Source organism: Ranitomeya variabilis, chromosome 5 (genome assembly GCF_051348905.1).
Source record: "Ranitomeya variabilis isolate aRanVar5 chromosome 5, aRanVar5.hap1, whole genome shotgun sequence".
Taxonomy (NCBI): Eukaryota; Metazoa; Chordata; class Amphibia; order Anura; family Dendrobatidae; genus Ranitomeya; species Ranitomeya variabilis.
In genome coordinates, this window is record NC_135236.1 from 438591120 (window position 1) to 438614691 (window position 23572).

Below are 23572 nucleotides of genomic sequence, written 5' to 3' on the forward strand. Positions count from 1 at the left end.
ACAGATTCAGAAAGACCCTTTCTGAAAATGGCCGCCAAAGCATCCTCATTCCATTTGGTCAGCACAGACCATTTTCTAAATTTCTGACAATACAATTCTGCTGCTTCTTGACCCTGAAACAGGGTCAACAAGGTCTTCTCAGCATGATCCACAGAATTTGGTTCATCATATAATAACCCTAGAGCCTGAAAGAAGGCTTCTACATTAAGCAAGGCAGGATTCCCAGATTCCAGGGAAAATGCCCAATTCTGAGGATCGCCACGCAGCAGGGAGATGACAATTTTAACCTGCTTAATGGGATCACCAGAAGAACGAGGTTTCAGAGCAAAAAACAGTTTACAGTTATTTTTAAAACTCAAAAATTTAGACCTGTCCCCAAAAAATAACTCAGGAGTAGGAATCCTAGGCTCTAAAACCGGAGTCTGAATAATATAATTGGAAATACCCTGTACCCTAGCAGCTAGTTGGTCTACACGAGAAGCTAATCCCTGAACATCCATGCCAGCACACAGCTCCTCAGTCACCCAGAGGAAAAGAGGGAAGGAAAGACAAAACAGACTGCAGAAAAAAAAATGGCTCAGGACTTTTCTTCCCTTCTTCTGAGATGTATTTAACTCATTGTTGGCCAGTTGTACTGTTATGATCCGGTGACCCTGGAGCCGCATGAGACTATCTCTGGAGTAGGTGGAACCTGTACTGACCGCAATCCTAATTCTGACACCGCAACTAGAAGTAGCCGTGGGATGTACCTAACCAGGCCTAGACACCTCGACACAGCCGGAGGACTAAATACCCCTAAAGCTGGAAATGGAAAATCCTATCTTGCCTCAGAGCAGAGCCCCAAAGGATAGGCAGCCCCCACAAATATTGACTGTGAATTTAAGAGGAAATACGTACACAGGCAGAAAAGACAGAGTTTAGCAAAATAGGCCCTTCTAGCTAGGTAGAAAGGATAGTACAGAGTTCTAAGCGGTCAGTATTAAAACACTAGAACAATCCACAGCAGAATATACTATACACTACATCTAACTAAAGACATAGGATGTATATCTGCATCTCCAGAGAAACCAGCATGACAGAAAAAATCCAAACAAGTCAAGCTGGACAAAAACACAATAGATTGCACTGCACATAAAAGCACACTGCATGCGTGCTACAGAGAACCAAAACAGGGCACTTATCTTAGCTGAAATGACAGCAGGGCAAGTGGAGCCAGACAGAGATGCAATTCCTCCAAGATACAATGGACAACTGGCAGGGATTGATGGATCCTACAAACCTAAATACCTAATAGAGCTGCAATAAGCAGAAACACCTGCCCAGCTTATAATCCAGAGACCACTGCACTACCACTAACAACCACCGGAGGGAGCCCAAGAGCAGAATTCACAACAGTTTTCATTAATAATATTGTTATCGTCTCCTATTATGAGCAATGGAACCCCTCCCCACCTGCCAGATATATTTAGGATTTCCTGTAATTTTTTCCCCGAGTATGGTGGAGGAATATACACCAACACAATACACAACAGTCTAGCAAATATTTTACACACCAGGAATACAGACTGTCCATCACTATCTATCACCACCTCTACCTCCTCGAACGGTATGCTTGTGTGCACAAGGATTGACACCCCTCTAGCATAGGCCGAGAATGTTGCATGATACGCCTTCCTCACCCATCTTTTATGCAATATATCCACTTTTTCTTTAACTAAATGGGTTTCTTGCAGGCATATCAGCGAGGGTCTCTGTTTCAAAATATATTGCAAAATAGCCGTACGCTTTGTATCATTCGATAGACCCCTAATGTTCCAGCTCAAAATTTTAACTCTACCTCCCATCATGTTGCACAACAGTGAAACTGCTCTTCTTCCTTCCTTTGGTCTCCCTTACCCCCCTAAACTGAGCCCGCCTACCCCCAACTCCCCCCCAAGCCCTCATTATTCCAAAATAACCCTAACCTTACCCTTCCCTTCCCTCAATAACGTCCTCCCCCCTAAATGTTGCAACGATAAACGTATAAACTCCTACTCCCTCTCTGTATGAGAAAGAGGAATACACTGTCGCAATCCCAGCAGTGGCTCAAAAGCCGATACCAACCAACAATAGATTTTCCGCTATCCTTCAGTCGTTCCTCCCCCCGCCCATTAGAAACAGAATATAAAAACAGTTGCGGCGCCGAACACAACCATAGAGCACAGGAACCACATAACAGATTCCTCTGGTAATATATCACAATAAACCATCAACTCAGTCAATTCTGACAAATTAACACAATAGCCAGAAAACCACGCATGATCCTCCTCAGCGGGTCTTTTCTGCTCCGATACGTTTTGCATTCAGATCCAGCCAATGTGACACTTCCTCAGGGTTTTGAAAAAAGTGGACCCTTTCCATGGCCACCACACGTAGTTTAGCCAGATAAAGCATAGAATAAGCCATGCCCAGTTCACGTAGGCGTCTTTTAACCTCTCCGAACTTCATCCTGAGCTTCTGCACAATTGTAGAATAATCAGGGTATATAGATATTCGATTGCCGTCAATGGTTAATTCCTCCATATTCCTGGCCCTTCTTAACAGAATGTCTCGGTCTCTGCAATTCAGGATTTGGGCCAGAAAGGTCCTTGGAGCGGAGCCAGGGGGCAGAGGTCTAGACGGCACCCGATGAGCTCTTTCGACCGCGAATAGTTTAGTGAGACTGTCCCTTCCAACCTTAGTTTTCAGCCATGTCTCAATAACATCGGTGGGGTTGTTTCCTTCTGCCTTTTCGGGCACACCAATAATTCTCAAGTTGTTCCTACGCGAACGGTTTTCCAGATCATCAGTTTTAAGCTCCAACTCCGAAATGCGTTGGACATATTTTTTCTCTCTTTTTACCAGTCCAGCAATCTGGTCCTCCGCACCGCCCACACGTTCCTCCAACAGTTCAACTCTCCCCTCCATTTTATGCATAGCGGAGCGAAAAGAGGCAACCTCTCCCTTCAGGTCATCCACCTGGACAGTTAGGGTTGTCAATGCAGTCTTGCAGAATAGTACTGCAGAAAATATATCCCTCAGGGTCGGCTCCGCAGCCCCATCAGCACACAGTCCCCAATTGTGCAGCATATTCCAGGGCCAGCTCAACTGTATCAGTTAGTGGAGCATTCCTCATAGCTGGTACTCTGGTGGGTGATATGGGGGATCCGCTCACCATCACCTCTACCTGTGCCCCAGCCTGCTCACCCACCTGCTTCCCTGAGTCCACCGCTTCTCCTGTCAACTCTCCACCAGTTCCCTGCATCAGCTGTCCCGCATCCTCTGTCCTGGCAAAATGTTCCAGCCTGGCAATTACCTCCAGCCGCTTCTGATAGGCAGTGCTTGCCTTTGCTGCCTCTTCCACGGCACTTTCGGCGCCATCTTGGGAGCGCGTGCTGCCCGCCATCCCGGGTTCTTTCTGCCTCTTGCGCGTCATCCTTCGGCTCCCGCGCAGTACGGCTGATTCTCCCCGCTCCCTGGTTACTCAGAAGCTCCTCCACCGGTACTTGGCGTTCGGCGGCGCCTCTAATATGTCCGGATCACTGTTCAGGCAGCAGGAGAGGTCCAGCAAGCGACCTCTTACATCTCCTCATCCTTGGTCTAATGAGCAAGTGGAACAGGTCAATCCAATCAGGTTCTTGAGAACTACCTACCCCACTTTATTACTGTTCATCAGCATGATTGGGTGCAAATACTTCTATGGGCGAGTTGGGGACTCTTCAAGAGCATATATATTTTTTATTGTATACTCTCAACATGCCTTCTCCTATGATTACTTTTTCTGGGGTACCAGCAGCTGATTCCTCATATGGCAAGCTCTTCCAGATCTGGCAGCAGATTCTGGCCTTCCTCCTTAAGGCCATTTCCTGAAAGGACTCCCATGCAGACAAAAAGAGTAGTCCTTCACCTCTTTTCTGACCAGGAGATAAAATCTAGTTATCTTCCCGAAATATTCTACTGTAGGTGCACTCCCCCCTGGTACCTTGGGCCATTCAAAACCCTCAGACAAACCAGTGTTGGTGATCTATATTCTTTAGCTTCCTGTGAATGTATGGATTCCGAATTCTATTCACATTATGCTCCTGTAGCCGTTGGTCTTGAATCGTTTAATGATTACAAACCCTCAGTGCTGAGCTGTCTGTGCAGTGATTGACAGCTTAGTTGTCCAGTCTGGTGCAGGGGTGTGCTGAGCTGTTTGTGTTTTGTTTGACAGCTTGGTTGTCCAATCTGAGACTGGAGGTGCTGAACTCTCATCAGTTGCTCTCAGTGACAATAATTGCTCAGCTATTTAACTGAGCTGGCAGTCCCAGATAGCTGTCAGCTGTATCTTTAGCTAAGTGTGGTTAGTTTACTCTGTGCCTAGTATTTTGCTCATTGATCTCTTGCTGCCTGAACTTGAACTTCATTTTAACCATTGGTTTGTTTAACCCCTTTGCTCTGACCCACTATCCTCCTGGTTTTTCGACCTTTGGCTGTTACCTTATTTAGACTTTGTCACTTCCCTCTTTTTATGATGTACCCTCCTGACTATTAACCTCAGACTCCTCGACTATTCTGAATCACGGATTGTTCATGAGAAGTGAATCAACATCACAAATTGCTTCTCTTGATCCTATACTCCTGCCTCTACTTCTGTTCCTGAGGGTCCCACACATGTGTTTGAAGTAAAGGACATTCTGGATTCTATAGATTCGGAGGAAGACTTTCTATTTGGCTGATTGGAAGAGCTTTGGTCCTGAGGAGAGATCTTGGGAGCCTACTGAGAATATTTGTGCCCCTACCATTCTTGAGAGGTCTCTCAGTCCATCTGGTAAAAAAAGGAGGTGAATATTGTCATGCAGATGACTGGCAAGGTTGATAGCCCCTGTCCTAGTCACTACATGTGCCACTCTACTCCTCTCAGTATCAAACCACTTGCTGAGCTGCCTCAGCACTGTTACATCCTCCGGGTGATATAGGGAGGCGTTGCCAGACTCTGCAGGAATTTAAACCCACTGTGTACTACAGAGTTTTGCTTCCCTGGCCTATCTCCTGCCAGCAATGGATTGTATACACCACTCAAAGTCATTGGAATAGGTGCTCAAGTAGGGTATACAACCCAAAATCAATATAAGTAAAAACTTGGCACTCAAAATGTATCATATTGAAAAAAAAGGTTCCAATTTATTTCGCATACAGTGACGGTCTAGGTATAGACCTTCATAAGAAACTGTATGCTGCTTGTTTAGTGAACCACGTGTCCTAGCACAGGGAAAGTTACAAGTGCCATGGGTCTGATAAACAGACCGGGTAAATGTAGTCCGGTGTACTGGTTAGGGTTAATAGGATAACCCGTTATATATTCTGTTTTCCACTAATAAATAAATAAATCGTGGCCAAGGGAATATGGCGAGCTGCGTCGCCTGTGAGAAGCTGTACAATAAGCATGTTCAAGCACGTTTACAGTTTCCTCAACAACATTTAGACAAGCCTGTGAAATACTAGGAGATTAAAGTCTGATCAGATGAAACCAAATTTGAACTCTTTGGATAAAGAAAGTTTAAAAAATGTATTAGCAGTAGAAAAAAGTTTGACTTTGTTGCATGCCATAATACACACCATGTAAAAACACCATAAATTGGCCAATTCATGAGAGAACACTAGCTCCTACAAGATGTACTTTTCTTTGATGGGACCCTAACCTAATACAGTAAAGAGCAAAGGGGTAACAATGTTTTGAACTTTTGACTTTCAAGCTCCATATCACACCATCCACTACTGCTTTGAGTGTGAGACTACCATTATTTTATAGACAATCATCTTGACTATCTCATACATAAATTTGACTTGCAACTACTTAGCATATGATAAGTTATGCAGATTCTTGCCATGTCACTGCATTGTTACTGTTTTCTCCTCGTGGTGGAAAAATATATTTCTTTCTGAATACTCCATAATACAACCTGTTCTCACATTACCTAGCTCAGTAATTATTAGGGTCACTCCCAAGTGAAATGTCATTAGTTTGAATTGAGTTGTAGCCATGGAGATGATTTCCCAAGAAAAGAGAAACAGCATCATCCTACTCATTGATAACGGTTTCTTGGCCAAGAAAATTGCCAAACTGCATTATTTAAGTGCCATGACAGTTGGAAGAAATAAAGTCCAACTATTCATTTAGAAGCTAAAAGATGGACATCCAGGCAAAATATTGGAGTCAACAAGCCGGCTCATCCCAAGGTCTATCAGTTCTGGTGTGACAAACACGGCAGTGGAGGTGGCTCGTATGCTTCACAATAGTGAGCTCACAGACGTCGATGCAAGCACATTTCACAAGTCTGGAATGGTGGCCCGAAAAAAGGTGAAGAAGCCTCAACTTCAATATTGTCATAAGAAGCATTGGTTTGAGTTTGCAAACAACTACGAAAAGTGGATTTGAAATGGGTGATTTGGAGCTGTGACACAAAAGTCAATAGACCAGGGGCTAGTGGATTGAGAAATTGAAGGAAATATCAAATTTGGTGGAGGAAGCTTGATGATATGGGGTTGTTTCACAGCCAAAGGCATTAGATACTCGACCAGGATGAATGGTGGTCACTTTGCTGAGCTATATGTGAGTATCCTACAAGATGAGTTACTTTGTACACTCAAGTACTATGGGTATGAAAAGGACGGCATAGTGTTCCAACAGGACAACAACATGAAGCACATGTTGAGCTTGATGAAGAAACAGTTCAGTGGCAATGAAGGAGAGTTGCTGGAATGACCCCCACAGTCCCGAGACCTCAATCCAATCAAATATTTGTGAAAAGAATTGAAGAAAAAACTGTATACATACCTAAGAGAGTCGACCAGTATGCAGCAACTTTGGGAATGCTTAGAAGAGACCTGATATCAAATTTCGGTCTACACATGATTGAACCTGATCGAGAGCATGTCCAAAAGGGTTCATGCAGTGTTTAAAGCCAGAGGTGGATCTACAAAATACTAACAAAATAATAAAAATTAAAATTTAGATCTTTATGGGCAAAACAGTAACAATGCAGTGAAATGACAAGATTCTACATAACTAATCATATGCTAAATAGTTGCAAGTCAAATTTGGCTTCACCCAAACACTAACCATGAGTGGAGAAAAACTTTTGGTGCTATCATTCATATTTTCTGAAAAAAGGCCAAGAAAGCAAAAATTCTGCTGGGGTATGTAAATTTTTGAGCACAACTGTATTTTCCACAATGGCCTTTTGCTACAGCACCATTTTAATAGATCTCTTCACCTCAGGAAAGAGAGATGCAAGGTTCTCCTTGTAGTGCTGATCTAACCAGGTGAACAACCAGTACCCTTTTGGGGGCTAGATGAATGTAATGCAAGGATAACGGGAAAGGTAACAGTAAACAAAGTCTGCCTTATGTGCTAAGGTCCAGCCCCTACTGCCAACACTTCCCTGTGTCCACCATGATGACTACTCTCTCTCTGCTCCTCTTCCATCTCTTCCTCCCCATTCCCCACCTAAGCTCATCCAAGTAGGAGAAACGGGACAAAGCTTGTGTGGGTACTAGTCTCCATTGCAGCCAGCTCCTGTTTTTTCTCCTCAGCGTCCACCTCCTCATGGTTAGCCAATCATTGCTGAGCAGATGAGATGAAGCTGGGCTTGGTAGTATCTCCCTGTCTCATGTCTTTCTCCATCTCCACCTGGTCCACATGTAAAGCTTCATGTTTAATTGTCAGCAAAGACTGTTTAAGGAGACATAGAAGCGGGACCGCAGCTCACCATCTTTGTGGAGTCCTTAAAGTCTTGGAGAATCGCACACATGTAATGTATCCATGCCAACTCTTCAGTTGTTATGTATGGAGGCTCACCAGAATATCAACGGCATGTTGGATCTGGTATTCTACAGCTGGGCTCTGCTGCTTACAGAGCCTTGCTAGCATGTGCATGGGGAGTTCGAGCGCGTGGTGACGTCCCTCACCAGTCGGTGGTCTTTGAGCTGGCACTTCCATGCTCTACTACAACACTGCCAGAGCAGTAGCAGCTCTAGGTGACTTTTGGAAATGAGACAGGGCTCTATTACAATCTATTGCATTTAACTTATCCAGGTAAACATTTGAATAAGCTTCATAGTGTTGTATTACCGTTTAATTTTATCGGACCTTTCTGACAAAAGCTTGTTAACAGATCATAACATTCATAAATACGGGCAGTCTTGTGTCTGGCATTTGGGCTCACTCAGTACTTATTTGCTTGATGTGATCAACTGCTCTATCTCTCACATAGAGGGATATGCATTCCCTAATGACTTTTATTTTTAAGGGCTCTACCCCTTTTCTAGCAACTATACTAGTAGCAATCATTTCAAGCATCTGAATTTACTAGGTCAGCCTTTTATATCTAGCTAATGAATCAATGCCTTAACGGATAATTTGTTGCTCCAGTGCGCCCCCCCCTTGATTTTGAAAAAAAGATATATTTAATTAAGAATCTATATTATAAATAGAGGTTAGCACTGTGCACCTTAATAGGCCAAAATTCCATCTGACACTGTTGCACTTTATGGCAATAAGCAGGTCACACTTACTGTACACTGAAACTGACATTATATGATTTAAAACGTGATGTAGTACCTGATACGCTAGTTATTTATATGCGTCTTTGCCCCTCTTTACATTCCTGCACCTTGTTTTGATTTTAACAAAATTTTGTACTATTATGTCAATAAAATTGAATCTTTTATTATGGATATCATAGCACTTCCGTTTTTTCCACCTAAGCATTATTATATTATACACTATATGCTGTTTATTCTTACATTGGAGAAGTGTCACCCATCGAGTTAGGGTTAGAATATTTAATAGGACTACATTTTTGTTAAAACACTTTAAATATATGTGGATTTAATCATGACTTTTGTGGAATTTTTAATTAGATATATTAGATAAATTATTAAGAGTCATAAACAATAATACTGAAGCAGATATATAAACTGAAAAAACTCTGGTATTAGAATTGTTTTCATTTGATATTAGCATACTGGTTTCCTGATAGGTGGAACACTTTTCTGTAGTGGACATACCCTCCCCCTCATGAGCTACTTTTGATTTGTACAAACAAAATTGTATAATAATAATAATGTCCTTGTTTTGTGTTATTTTTATATAGATCCAAGCAATCAATAAAATGTATTCATAAAGAATGATTTTGTCCTTTTTCAATACCATCTGTTTGGGTATATCTTCGAATTTTGATATTTTAGACTAATTGTCAGTTTATTTTTGATATTTTCTTATTTTTTTATGATTTACCCTAGTGATCTTAGCCTGGCACAGTTTGCAAATGTCCATTTTTTTTGTCTCAGAACCCTCTTTAAAAAGGTCCCAGAATGTGGAACAACTAACTCTTTGATGGAGAAATTAAGGACTGTCGGTGTTCTGCGGAACAGTTGTCCGTCTTCTACCTCTGGTCACCCCACTGCCTCTTCCTGCCTGTTTCTGTGTTGCCTATCCCACCCTCTCTGCACTGTTCTTGCTCTGCATGTTACATTCCCAGGTTGGGTTGGTGACTTCATCATTCATCACCTCATTTTCCACTGCCGCACCCTGGTCCTCCTGACTTGGTGACTTAGCAACAACCTGATTTATCGGCAACTGTGTCTCATCATCATCTTTGTTAGACAAAATTAGCTGTCCCCCACCGTCATCTTCTCGTGGCCATAGCTGCTCCAACTTTTGTGCATCACTGAAGAGCATATCTTCCTGTCCTTCTTAGAACATGCATTGTGAGAGGTGTGATGCTGTAAATAACTCCTCGGTATATCCTAGTGTGGGATCACTAGTCTCCTGGGATTCAAAATAGAGGGAGAAGGATCAGGGTAAGGATTACGTAATCCAGACTATTGGTTGATGAGACTGGACAGTGCGGAAGATCGGTGGTTCTGCCAGGCATGTTGAAAGCATTATCGCTGTCCAACCGATCACCAGTATGCACTGCTCTGGCTTGAGAAGTGGTGTGCCATGCCTCCCTGCAGAGTGTGACAGCAATCTATGTGTCATGATGTGGGTGAGTAATTGAATCCAGAAAAAAATGTTCAGTGCTTTTTTGGAGTGTTATACACCAGTGAAATGAACCTTAAAGTACATAATACTCTATGAATGACAGTTAACCCCTTCATGACACAGCCTATTTTGACCTTAGTGACCTGGCCATTTTTTGCAATTCTGACCAGCGTCCCTTTATGAGGTAATAACTCAGGAACGCTTCAACGGATCCTAGCGATTCTGAGACTGTTTTTTCATGACATATTGGGCTTCATGTTAGGGGTAAATTTAGGTCAATAATTTTTGCGTTTATTTGTTAGTTAAAAAAACGGAAATTTGGTGAAAATTTTTTAAATTTCGCAATTTTCTAATTTTGAATTTTTATTCTGTTAATCCAGACACAAAATAGTTAATAAATAACATTTCCCACATGTCTACTTTACATCAGCACAATTTTGGAAGCAACATTATTTTTTTCTAGGAAGTTATAAGGGTTAAAATTTGACCAGCAATTTCTCATTTTTACAACAAAATTTACAAAACCATTTTCTTTAGGGACCACCTCACATTTGAAGTCAGTTTGAAGGGTTTATATGGCTGAAAATAACCAAAATGACACCATTCTAAAAACTGCACCCCTCAAGGTGTCCAAAACCACATTCAAGAAGTTTATTAACCCTGCAGGTGTTTCACAGCAGCAGAAGCAACATGGAAGGAAAAAATGAACATTTAACTTTTTAGTCACAAAAATTATCTTTTAGCAACAATTTTTTTATTTTCCCAAGGGTAAAAGGAGCAAGTGGACCCCAAAGGTTGTTGTCCAATTTTTCCTGAGTACGCTGAAACCCCATATGTGGGGGGAACCACAGTTTGGCAGGACTCGGAAGGGAAGAAGCGCCATTTGACTTTTTGAATGAAAAATTGGCTCTAATCTTTAGCAGACACCATGTCGTGTTTGGAGAGCCCCTGTGTGCCTAAACATTGGAGCTCCCCCACAAGTGATCACATTTTGGAAACTAGACCCCCCAAGGAACTTAGGCTACGTTCACATTTGCGGTGTGCGCCGCAGCGGCGTCGCCGCATCGCAACGCATGCGTCGTGCGGCCCTATCTTTAACATTGGGGCCGCATGGCGCCGCATGTACATGCGTTGTCATGCGTTTTGGTGCGTCGTACGCCGCATGCGGCGTTAGGGCGCACCTGCCAGGGCGCGGCAAACGCAACATGTTGCATTTTTTGGGCGGCGCAGACTTTTTAAAAAACGCATGCGTCGTGTTTGCGTCGTGTTTGCGTCGTCGATGCGCCTTTTTTCCCATTGACTTGCATTGACAACGCAGACGACGCAAGTACTTGCGTCGTGATGCGTTGTACGACGCATGCGTTTTTCTTTCAAAAATGCAAAACATTGTCTAGACTTTGTCTAGACACTTAAAAAAAGCACTATATATATAAAAAAAGGGGGGGGGGGGGTTTGCCATTGTCTTTCACAGAGCACACAGAGCAGACCGAAGAGAGGAGCAACCTGCTTTCCAAACCTGTAAGTATATATTTCTCTTTGCATAATTTTTTTTCTGTGTTTTATTTCTTGTTTTTGATTTAATTTGTGCAATGTTTGCTCTGTGATATTGTACGGTTATGGCACTGTAGGTTGTTATTGAATACTAACATTTTTTTTTAATGTGTTTCTGATATATGCTGGCGTTTCTTGTGTGCGGCCTTGCTGGGTTTGGATTGGTTTTGGATTTATTTTTGGTTGTTCTTGTGTCATGCGGATGTTCAATGCCTTTTATTTGTAAGATTTTTTATTGTAAAATTTGTGGTGCATGTCTTTTTCTGGCTTCTATAGTTGGGGTAACCGTATGGCGTTTTCTAGGCTCATGGTTATGCTGTTGGCATTTTTTTTTTCTTTACTTGAGTGTCTTTTCTTGCTGGTGGGGGGCTACATTTATGATGTTTCATTTGTATATTATTGTTCCGTGCTGCTATATGCCATTATATGTTAAATTGTATTATGGTTACGTCGTTTTCTGTATGGCTTCCATATATATATCTCCTGTATTGAATGTTTCCATAGCCAAGTGTGTAGTTAAATTTTTTTTTTTTTTTTTTTGGGCCCTTTTTTAAAAATTTCTTGTGTTCTCTTTTCTATTTGACTATGGTTTTTCTTTTGGTTGCTGTATATTGTAACAGCGGTTGTCCCGTAATGTTTATTGCTTATTATCTAGAATGGTATTTATCGCCTTTTTCAGATGTATTTCTGTGGTAGATGTCACCATATGGTGTTGTTTTGGATCATGTCTTGTTGCTATTGTAAAGTATGGCGTGCAGTTTGCTATTTCATTGTGCCTTTTTTTTTCCTCTTTATTTTTTAATTTTTTATTTTTTAAAATTTGGACATAGGTGTCTATTTTTGCTTAATTTTGTTTGGGTCTATTCTTGTATTGTTTCTTCTATTGTATTCTCTTGCAATGTATGGCGTTGTGGTGGCGCTTTTTGAGTTTGCATTGTCCTATCAGTCAACAGTCAATTGTGGTTGTTTTAATGTTTTATTGTATGTGGCATTGTTAGCTTTGGATGTGATTTTTTGCTCATTTTTTCATTGCAGAGCAAACTTCCAATAATGGCGAGTGACTCTGAGCATAGCCAATCGGCGAGGGGGAGTGCGGTGAGTAATTATGTCCAGTTGCTTACTATTCGCTGCCATTTGTAGCATTGTCACTAATTTTTGTATACATTTTTTTACAGGCTTCTTCAAGTGAGGGGGAAGGCACACAGCGGGAGCAGGGAGATCGGTGCCAAGATGTGTCGTCAGGCCGGCAAGTGAGTATTTGTTGTTTTTTTTTTATCTTTTTTTTTGAGTAGCATCCTGCTGGGAGGAACATTAGGAGCAACCTGGTTTCACTAGGGCTGTTTACTAAGCTTAATTACATATAGCTTTTCAGGGCAGCAAGTATTTGGGGGAAGGTAACATACAGTTGAACTCCCTGCACAAAAACATTCAAAAATACAGGTGTAGAAACCATCAATATACATACATCAAATGGCAAAGGATAGGGCAAAGGTACAAATCATGCCAGGTGCTGATGATGGTTGTTTATATTTGCCTATTTGTAACCTTTTTGTTTTCTATTTTTTCTAGGTTTCACAACGGGACCACAGGGAGAGTATAGATGTGGAGCTCCTGATCTCCAGCATCCAGGAGCGTGGCCCGTTGTGGGACAGCCGTGACCCCCGGCACATGGACCAGGTGGTGATCAGGCGTTTGTGGGCAGAGGTGGCAAAGTCGCTGTGGGATGGCTTTGACAGTGCCTCAGCGAAGGACAAAGGCACCTTTAGTGAGTATTGCTGAGACGCTGCTATGACCCATCTTGCCCGGATAAACACAACCGTGTGTGATGCTATCAACGCGTAAACTTTACATCACACACGGTTGTTTTATCCATTTAAAATGCTACATATGTAACCTTTTTTTTTCTTTGCATTCACAGTGAAAAAGTTGAGGACCAGATGGCGATCCATAAAGGACCGTTTCAATAAGGGGCTGCGTGCTGAGGAGGAGCAATCGAGGAGTGGTGCTGCTGCGGCCAAGTCGGTGCCCTACAAGTACAACAGGGCACTACAGTTCCTAAGACCAATCCTTGGCCGCCGACAGTAAGTATTTTGTCCACATACCATATTGCACATTGTACATTGCCCAGACACATAACATATTGCACAGCCACATAGTTCATTGCCCAGCCACATAGCATATTGCACAGCCACATAGTACATTGGCCAGCCACGTACATTATGCATCCACACACATAGTATATTTACAGGCCACTATATCGCAGCCACATAGTACACGTTCTAGCCACGTATCCACATAGTACATTTCCCAGGCACATAGTGTATTGGCCATCAATGTAGTCAGCGTAGCATATTGGCCATCCACGGTAATTTTTTTAGGTTAAGCGAGAGTCCTTGTAGTCCATGACAGGTTACGTTCTGAGTCAGTGTAGTTCTGATCGCAGGAATAATGATGACGTCTCGATCACATGATCCTAACGTCATGGACATTCCTGCGATCAGATCAGCAAAGTCTGGTTTTTATTTTTTTTTAATTCTTTTATAGACCTTAAATTTTATATTATTTTTGCAACATAGCCGGCATCTTGAAATTAGTTTTTCACACAATAATTTTTTAAAAATATGACAGGGGTATGCATTGCCGTTGGCAGAGGGAATGTACAGTCATTTTCTGCCGTCGGTATGTCCATGATTGTTATCGTGAGCCCTAATGCTCAGCTGGCGATAACAATCAGCAATTTATTATAGGCCACACAGACTGAGAGACAGGGGATTGTAATGTTTTGATGTGTCATGTAATTTTTTTGACAGGAGTTGGCGTATGTGATAGGTTATTAATTGAAGACTAATTTTTTCATTATCTTTTCACAGGACACACAGCAGCACCCTCCAGCGAGCTCCCCCCTGTGAAGCGGAACTTCATGGATCGCCATCTGAGCCGTCACAGCCATCCCACAGCGACAGCAGGCCTGCACCACCATCATCTGGAGAACCGGCTGCCGGTACGTCAGGTTTTCCCCTGCCCGAGGCCTCTGGCGCACCTTCGTTCGGGTATTTCCGACAGCGCCAGCGGGCCTCGGACAGGTCAGTCATGCCTGAATTTTTGCACTTGGGCACGGTGTTCCAGAACGGTTTCAAGGCGTTGAGAGATGAAATGTCCAGTATGGGACGGCGCCTTGAAATCCTGGAAGCCGAGCTCTCAAATCCGGCAAAACATTTTTTTAGCACAATTGCGAAAGGCATGGTGGAAAACCTTACGCCGGAACTCCAGATTTCGGTGATGCAGGACTGCAACAATTCTTACGTGAGGGCTCTGCAGCAGGCTCGGGTCGTGCAGTCAGCGACACTGCCCGTAGTGCCGTCGCTGGCTAGCATGACTCCGACTCCTGCTGCAGAGTCACTCCAGCCACCCCACCCTGGTCCAAGTGCCGAGCGACGCCACCACAGGCACCATACTAGTGTGCGGCCCACTCCTGCTCCTGCCAGGCCCTCATCCTCCCGTAGGAGTGCTTCTGGGGGACATGCCGCAGAAGCCAGGAAAAAAAAAAAAAAAAAACATAAGAGGAGGCACACAGACACACACACAGAGGCACAGGTTCTGGCTGCTCCAGTACAGACACCATCTCATCGTGGCTCTAGCCACAGCAGGAGCAGCCAGAGCCAACCAAGCCAAAAACGCAGGCGGCTTGTGTTGCCTCCTATCTCCCATAGTGATGATGCGGTCTCGCTAGTGTACCCTGCGGGGGGTTTGGACCTGCCGTCAAGCCTCCTTGACTATGGCTCCTCCTCCTCCTCCTCCTATTCCACTCCCAGTCCACGTTCCAGGACTCAAAGCTACCGGTCACCGGTGGTAGCGGAAGTTGATCCCCCCTCGGCTGTTTAGGATACCCCCTAATTTTCTTTTCCCTTTTTTTTCTGTTTCCCCCAAATAAAAAATTATTTTATTGAATAAAATATTTGGTCTTCTTTTAACGTACACTTCTCGGCAATTCACTCTGTGCGCCATTTATTTGTGCTTCAAACACCTCATATATGCAATGTCAGACAGTATTTTTGGATTTTTTTTTTTTAACGTTTCTTTGGGTGTCTCACATTGCTGTATGAGGTGTTTCCAAGTGTTTCCAAACACTAAAGTGTATGAGTTGTTTTCAAAGAAAAAGGGTATGTGTCCACGCTCAGGATTGCATCCGGATTTGGTCAGGATTGTAATTCAATATTTGTAGCCAAAACCAGGCGTGGGTGATAAATACAGAAGTGGAGCATATGTTTCTATTCTACTTTTCCTCTAATTGTTCCACTCCTGGTTTTGGCTTACAAATACTGATGAAAAAACATGAGCAAATCCGGATGCAATCCTGACCGTGGACACATACCGTAAAGGTACCTTCACACTTAACATTGCTGCAGCAAAACAGACAATGATGCAATTCACTGCAGCATCAGTATTTGGTCGCTGGAGAGCTGTCTGTGTGACAGCTCTCCAGCGACCAACGATGCCGAGGTCCCCGGGTAACCATGGTAAACATCGGGTTGAAGTGCAGGGCGCACTTCTGATGTTTACCATGGTTACCAGTGTAAAATGAAAAAAAAAAAAAAAAACATTCACAATCGCATCGCCCGGCGTCAGCTTCCCTGCACTGACTGAGTGACGTCCCTCACAGCAAAGCGGTAAAATCAACGCTGTGCTGTGAATTTACTTTACGGCCGGCGCTCAGTCAGTGAAGGAAGCGGACGCCAGGGGACGCGAAGATGAGTATATTTATTTTTATGTTTACATTTAACACTGCTAACCAGGGTAAACATCGGGTTACTAAGCGCGACCATGCGCTTGGTAACCGTTGTGTACCCTGGTTACCAGTGTAAAACATCGCTGGTATCGTTGTTTTTGCTGTCAAACACAACGATACACGGCGATCTTATAAACAAATAAATATGTTAGATGCTATGGCATAAATTTAATTGAAAAAGGGTAGAAAAATTAGAAATATTTTTTATTAAACAACATTTTCAAAAGAGGGTTATCACATTAGTGAACTATAGGTAGGTGCCAAATTTGACATAAACAAACCAACCAAAACGGATTTATTGCACAGCATGTAGAATTATTTTATTACTACAATCACAATACAGGGATTTATTGGTGTATTTAAATCCAGAATAAAGTCCAACAGTAAAACATAAAAACTACACCATTGTATCTTGCCAGGACACACGGCCAACATCTGACACAAAATAGGCCGCAAAACGATCCCTCATCTGTGCAATTTCAACACTTGTCCTCAGAGGATGATCCTGGTAATCGGGCAATGGGTTGGCTATGGGTTCATCCAGTTCAATGTTCAGTCTCTCTTTGGTCAGAATATAATTGTGGAGAACCACACACGCCTTCACCACCTCATCCACTGTCTCAGTTTTCAGATTAATGGCGGATCCTAATATCCGCCATTTGGACACAAGGATGCCAAAGGCGCACTCCACAGTCCTTCTGGCCCTGGATAGTCTGTAATTGAACACCCTTTTGGTATGGTCCAGGCCCCGACTGGAGTAGGGTTTCAATAGGTTGCCAGACATTTGGAATGCCTCATCCCCAACCACAACAAATGGCATCGCAGGGCCTTCGGTGTGGGGAAGAGGTCGTGGCTGGGGGAAATTAAAATTGTTGTTATATAATTTTTGGCCCATATCCGACTCCTTAAATGTCCGTGAGTCATTTGAACGGCCAAATGCCCCAATGTCCACTGCCAGAAAACGGCAGTCGGCACCAGCAATTGCCATTAGCACAGTGGAAAAATATTTTTTGTAGTTGTAGAACATGGATCCACTTTTCCCTGGCTTGGTAATACGAATATGCTTTCCATCCACCGCGCCAATGCAGTTTGGAAAAGAACACACCTGCTCAAATTTCTGTGCGTTTTCCTCCCAGATTTCTCTTGTAGGGACGGGTAAAAATTCCTCCCGGAGATTATCCCACAAAGCGCGGCAGGTCTCAGCAATAATTCCGGAAAGGGTGGAGACTCCAATCCGGAACTGAAAATGAAGGGATCTCAATGTCTCTCCGGTAGCAAGGAAACTGCAAAGAAGATAAATAAATTACATTAAAGTACATTGTAATTTATAAAAGTACATTGACCATACCAACCCCCCCCCCAAAAAAAAAAAAAAAAAAAAAAGGGGAAGAACATATCACAGTCATTCAGCTACGTACCGTAGAGTGACCAGAAGCCGCTCCTCTGCGGAAATAGCTCTCCGGAGCTGTGTGTCCCGCCTGCCAATGGATCCTTCCACCCGACGCAGCAGATACCGGAAGCTGTCCTGAGACATCCTGGTGTACTCGAAATACTTCTCCAGGTTCTCATTCAGTTCGCCAAACAAGCTATGGTATGCTCCACGGCTCTCCCGGACTTCCAAGATAGGGTGTATCCAAAAACGGCGTTGACTCCATCTCCGTTTTTCCCTTTCCCTTTGATGACAACAGGCAACAGCATAGGCATGAGCAAAGGCTAATTCCATCTCCATATCCATGATAACACTGTCCATGGGACGCTCCATCATGAATACCAGCAAAATGGGAGGAATTCATGTCTGCCAAGGTATATATACACAATTGCATAAACACCAACCCTCTTCTAGCCATTGGTGGTCCCTTATCTATTGTGTAGACCCTTTTTTTGAGGGGGTGGGTTGAAGAATGACTCACTGTACAAAAAACGCATGCGGCGCAAAACGCTGCGTTTTTTTGTTGAAAACGCAACTGCGTTTGCAAAAAACGCAGCGTTTTGCGCCGCATGCGTTGAACGCATGCGGCGCAAAACGCTGCGTTGTGCATGCGTTTTGCTGCGTTTTTGTTTGCGTTGTGCGTTGTGGCGACGCCGCTGCGGCGCACACCGCAAATGTGAACGTAGCCTTATCTAGATGCATAGTGAGCACTTTGAACCCCCAGGTGCTTCACAAATTGATCCGTAAAAATGAAAAAGTACTTTTTTTCAGAAAAGTTTTCTTTTAGCCTCAATTTTTTTTCATTTTCACATGGGAAAAAGGATAAAATGGATCTGAAAATTAGTTGGGCAATTTCTCCTGAGTACAACAATACCTCATTTGTGGGGTAAACCACTGTTTGGACGCACGGCAAGGCTCGGAAGGGAAGGAGCGCCATTTGACTTTTTGAATGGAAAATTAGCTCCAATCGTTAGCAGAAACCATGTCGCGTACTGAAAGTATGTAGTGTATGTCAGGTTGGTATGTGGTGTAGTGTATGTCAGGTTGGTGTGTGTGGTTTAGCATGCACCACATGCACCAACCTGACGTACACTATACCACACCACACACCAACCTGACGTACACTACGCCACACACACCAACCTGACACACTATGTCAGGTTGGTGTGTGGTGTAGTGTACATCAGGTTGGTGTGTGTGGTAGTATACACCACACACACACACAACAACCTGACCTACACTATACCACACCACACACCAACCTGACGTACACTACGCCATACACACCAACCTGACACACTATGTCAGGTTGGTGTGTGGTGTAGTGTACATCAGGTTGGTGTGTGTGGTGTAGTATACACCACACACACAACAACCTGACGTACACTATACCACACCACACACCAACTTGACATACACTACGCAACACACACCAACCTGACACACTACGTCAGGTTGGTGTGTGTGGTGTAGTGTACATCAGGTTGGTGTGTGTGGTGTTTTGTATGTCAGCCTGGTGTGGGTAAGTTCTGTAGGGGAATGTCAGGATGTGTTTAGTCCATGGACGTGTGATGAATTCTGAAGCATTCATTCAAACACAGTCCAGGTTTGTCAGGACTAGGGTTGAGCGAAACGGGTCGATCATTTTCAAAAGTCGCCGACTTTTGGCTAAGTCGGCGTCTCATGAAACCCGATCCGACCCCTGTGCTTGTCGGCCATGCGGTACGCGACTTTCGCGCCAAAGTCGCGTTTCAATGACGCGAAAAGCGCCATTTCTCAGCCAATGAAGGTGAACGCAGAGTGTGGGCAGCGTGATGACATAGATCCTGGTCCCCACCATCTTAGAGAAGGGCATTGCAGTGATTGGCTTGCTGTCTGCGGCGTCACAGGGGCTATAAAGGGGCGTTCCCGCCGACCGCCATCTTACTGCTGCTGATCTGAGCTTAGGGACAGGTTGCTGCCGCTTCATCAGAAGCAGGGAGAGCGTTAGGCAGGGTCCACTAACCACCAAACCGCTTGTGCTGCAGCGATTTCCACTGTCCAACACCACCTTCGGTGTGCAGGGACTGTGGAAGCTATTTTTTTTTTTTTTTCCCCTCAGCGCTGTAGCTCATTGGGCTGCCCTAGAAGGCTCCGTGATAGCTGTATTGCTGTGTGTACGCCACTGTGGAAACCAACTGCTTTTTTCAAAGCACATATCCTCTTGTTCCTTCCTTTCTGCACAGCTATCTTTTCTGTTTTTCCACACTTTTTATTTAATTTGTGCATCAGTCCACTCCTATTGCTGCCTGCCATACCTGGCTTACATTACTGCAGGGAGATAGTAATTGTAGGACAGTTTTTTTTTTTTTTTTGTTTTTTTTTTTTGTGGGAGATTAAGATTGGCATTTCTGCTACAGTGCCATCCCTGTGTGTGCCATCTCTCACTGAGTGGGCCATAGAAAGCCTATTTATTTTTTCCGTGATTTGTGTTCTAAAATCTACCTCAACACAAAAACAGTACATCAATCAGTGGGAGAAAAATATTGGCCTCAGTCAGGGCTTGTGTGCCACTGCTGTGTGTGCTATCTCTCATTCAGTGGGCTATAGCAAGCCTATTTTTTTTTTTTTTTTTTAATATTATTTGGTTTCTAATTCTCCCTGAAAAAAAAAAAAAAAACCTAAAAAAACAGTGGGAGAATAATATTGCCCTTTCAGCTTGTGTGCCAGTCTTGACTCCTGGGTGTGCCACCTCTCTCCCTCTCATTCAGTGGGCCATAGAAAGCCTATTTATTTTTTTTTTTAAATATTATTGGGTTTCTAAAGTCTCCCTGAAAAAACAAAAAATACATAAAAAAACAGTGGGAGAGTAATATTGCCCTTTCAGCTTGTGTGCCAGTCTTGACTCCTGGGTGTGCCACCTCTCTCCCTTTCATTCAGTGGGCCATAGAAAGCCTATTTATTTTTTCCGTGATTTGTGTTCTAAAATCTACCTCAACACAAAAACACTACATCAATCAGTGGGAGAAAAATATTGGCCTCAGTCAGGGCTTGTGTGCCACTGCTGTGTGTGCTATCTCTCATTCAGTGGGCTATAGCAAGCCTATTTTTTTTTTTTTTTTTTTTTTTAATATTATTTGGTTTCTAAAGTCTCCCTGAAAAAAAAAAAAAAACATAAAAAAACAGTGGGAGAGTAATATTGCCCTTTCAGCTTGTGTGCCAGTCTTGACTCCTGGGTGTGCCACCTCTCTCCCTTTCATTCAGTGGGCCATAGAAAGCCTATTTATTTTTTGGTTTTTTTAATATTATTTGGTTTCTAAAGTCTCCCTGAAAATAAAAAAAAAAAATACATAAAAAAACAGTGGGAGAGTAATATTGCCATTTCAGCTTGTGTGCCAGTCTTGACTCCTGGGTGTGCCACCTCTCTCCCTCTCATTCAGTGGGCCATAGAAAGCCTTGTTTTTTTGTTTTTTTTTTAATATTATTTGGTTTCTAAAGTCTCCCTGAAAATAAAAAAAAAAAACATAAAAAAACAGTGGGAGAGTAATATTGCCATTTCAGCTTGTGTGCCAGTCTTGACTCCTGGGTGTGCCACCTCTCTCTCTAATTGTGGGCCATAGAAAGCCTATTTATTTTTTGGTTTTTTTAATATTATTTGGTTTCTAAAGTCTCCCTGAAAATAAAAAAAAAAAATACATAAAAAAACAGTGGGAGAGTAATATTGCCCTTTCAGCTTGTGTGCCAGTCTTGACTCCTGGGTGTGCCACCTCTCTCCCTTTCATTCAGTGGGCCATAGAAAGCCTATTTATTTTTTGGTTTTTTTAATATTATTTGGTTTCTAAAGTCTCCCTGAAAATAAAAAAAAAAAATACATAAAAAAACAGTGGGAGAGTAATATTGCCATTTCAGCTTGTGTGCCAGTCTTGACTCCTGGGTGTGCCACCTCTCTCCCTCTCATTCAGTGGGCCATAGAAAGCCTTGTTTTTTTGTTTTTTTTTTAATATTATTTGGTTTCTAAAGTCTCCCTGAAAATAAAAAAAAAAAACATAAAAAAACAGTGGGAGAGTAATATTGCCATTTCAGCTTGTGTGCCAGTCTTGACTCCTGGGTGTGCCACCTCTCTCTCTAATTGTGGGCCATAGAAAGCCTATTTATTTTTTGGTTTTTTTAATATTATTTGGTTTCTAAAGTCTCCCTGAAAATAAAAAAAAAAAATACATAAAAAAACAGTGGGAGAGTAATATTGCCCTTTCAGCTTGTGTGCCAGTCTTGACTCCTGGGTGTGCCACCTCTCTCCCTTTCATTCAGTGGGCCATAGAAAGCCTATTTATTTTTTGGTTTTTTTAATATTATTTGGTTTCTAAAGTCTCCCTGAAAATAAAAAAAAAATACATAAAAAAACAGTGGGAGAGTAATATTGCCATTTCAGCTTGTGTGCCAGTCTTGACTCCTGGGTGTGCCACCTCTCTCCCTCTCATTCAGTGGGCCATAGAAAGCCTTGTTTTTTTGTTTTTTTTTAATATTATTTGGTTTCTAAAGTCTCCCTGAAAATAAAAAAAAAAAACATAAAAAAACAGTGGGAGAGTAATATTGCCATTTCAGCTTGTGTGCCAGTCTTGACTCCTGGGTGTGCCACCTCTCTCTCTAATTGTGGGCCATAGAAAGCCTATTTATTTTTTGGTTTTTTTAATATTATTTGGTTTCTAAAGTCTCCCTGAAAATAAAAAAAAAAAATACATAAAAAAACAGTGGGAGAGTAATATTGCCCTTTCAGCTTGTGTGCCAGTCTTGACTCCTGGGTGTGCCACCTCTCTCCCTTTCATTCAGTGGGCCATAGAAAGCCTATTTATTTTTTGGTTTTTTTAATATTATTTGGTTTCTAAAGTCTCCCTGAAAATAAAAAAAAAAAATACATAAAAAAACAGTGGGAGAGTAATATTGCCATTTCAGCTTGTGTGCCAGTCTTGACTCCTGGGTGTGCCACCTCTCTCCCTCTCATTCAGTGGGCCATAGAAAGCCTTGTTTTTTTGTTTTTTTTTAATATTATTTGGTTTCTAAAGTCTCCCTGAAAATAAAAAAAAAAAACATAAAAAAACAGTGGGAGAGTAATATTGCCATTTCAGCTTGTGTGCCAGTCTTGACTCCTGGGTGTGCCACCTCTCTCTCTAATTGTGGGCCATAGAAAGCCTATTTATTTTTTGGTTTTTTTAATATTATTTGGTTTCTAAAGTCTCCCTGAAAATAAAAAAAAAAAATACATAAAAAAACAGTGGGAGAGTAATATTGCCCTTTCAGCTTGTGTGCCAGTCTTGACTCCTGGGTGTGCCACCTCTCTCCCTTTCATTCAGTGGGCCATAGAAAGCCTATTTATTTTTTGGTTTTTTTAATATTATTTGGTTTCTAAAGTCTCCCTGAAAATAAAAAAAAAATACATAAAAAAACAGTGGGAGAGTAATATTGCCATTTCAGCTTGTGTGCCAGTCTTGACTCCTGGGTGTGCCACCTCTCTCTCTAATTGTGGGCCATAGAAAGCCTTTTTATTTTTTTCCTTCATTTGTGTTTTAAAATCAACCTCAACACAAAAACACTACATCAATCAGTGGGAGAAAAATATTGGCCTCAGTCAGGGCTTGTGTGCCACTCCTGTGCGTGCCATCTCTCATTCAGTGGGCCATAGAAAGCCTTGTTTTTTTGTTTTTTTTTTAAATATTATTTGGTTTCTAAAGTCTCACAGAGAAAAAAAAAAAAATAAATTAGGTGGGAGATTAATATTGACATT

The 23572-nt window shown here is 42.5% G+C and overlaps 1 protein-coding gene across 1 annotated transcript; it reads left to right on the forward strand.

Annotated features, from left to right (window-relative positions):
* Positions 1–5403: 5403 nt before the first annotated feature.
* LOC143775048 (uncharacterized) lies at positions 5404–15481 on the forward strand. Its single transcript, XM_077262876.1, has 6 exons — positions 5404–5490; positions 12775–12849; positions 13169–13364; positions 13518–13680; positions 14470–14682; positions 15412–15481. The coding sequence occupies exons 1-6, from the start codon at positions 5404–5406 to the stop codon at positions 15479–15481; spliced, it is 804 nt and encodes a 267-aa protein (XP_077118991.1).
* The last annotated feature ends 8091 nt before the right edge of the window (positions 15482–23572 follow it).

Excerpts from the sequence above, each read along its gene's own strand:
- LOC143775048 (XM_077262876.1), top strand. The coding sequence starts at position 5,404 with ATGGCGAGCTGCGTCGCCTGTGAGAAGCTGTACAATAAGCATGTTCAA. Across the intron at positions 13,365-13,517 it reads GAAGGACAAAGGCACCTTTA|TGAAAAAGTTGAGGACCAGA; the intron begins GTGAGTATTGCT and ends TTGCATTCACAG. Across the intron at positions 14,683-15,411 it reads CGCCAGCGGGCCTCGGACAG|TCCACGTTCCAGGACTCAAA; the intron begins GTCAGTCATGCC and ends TTCCACTCCCAG.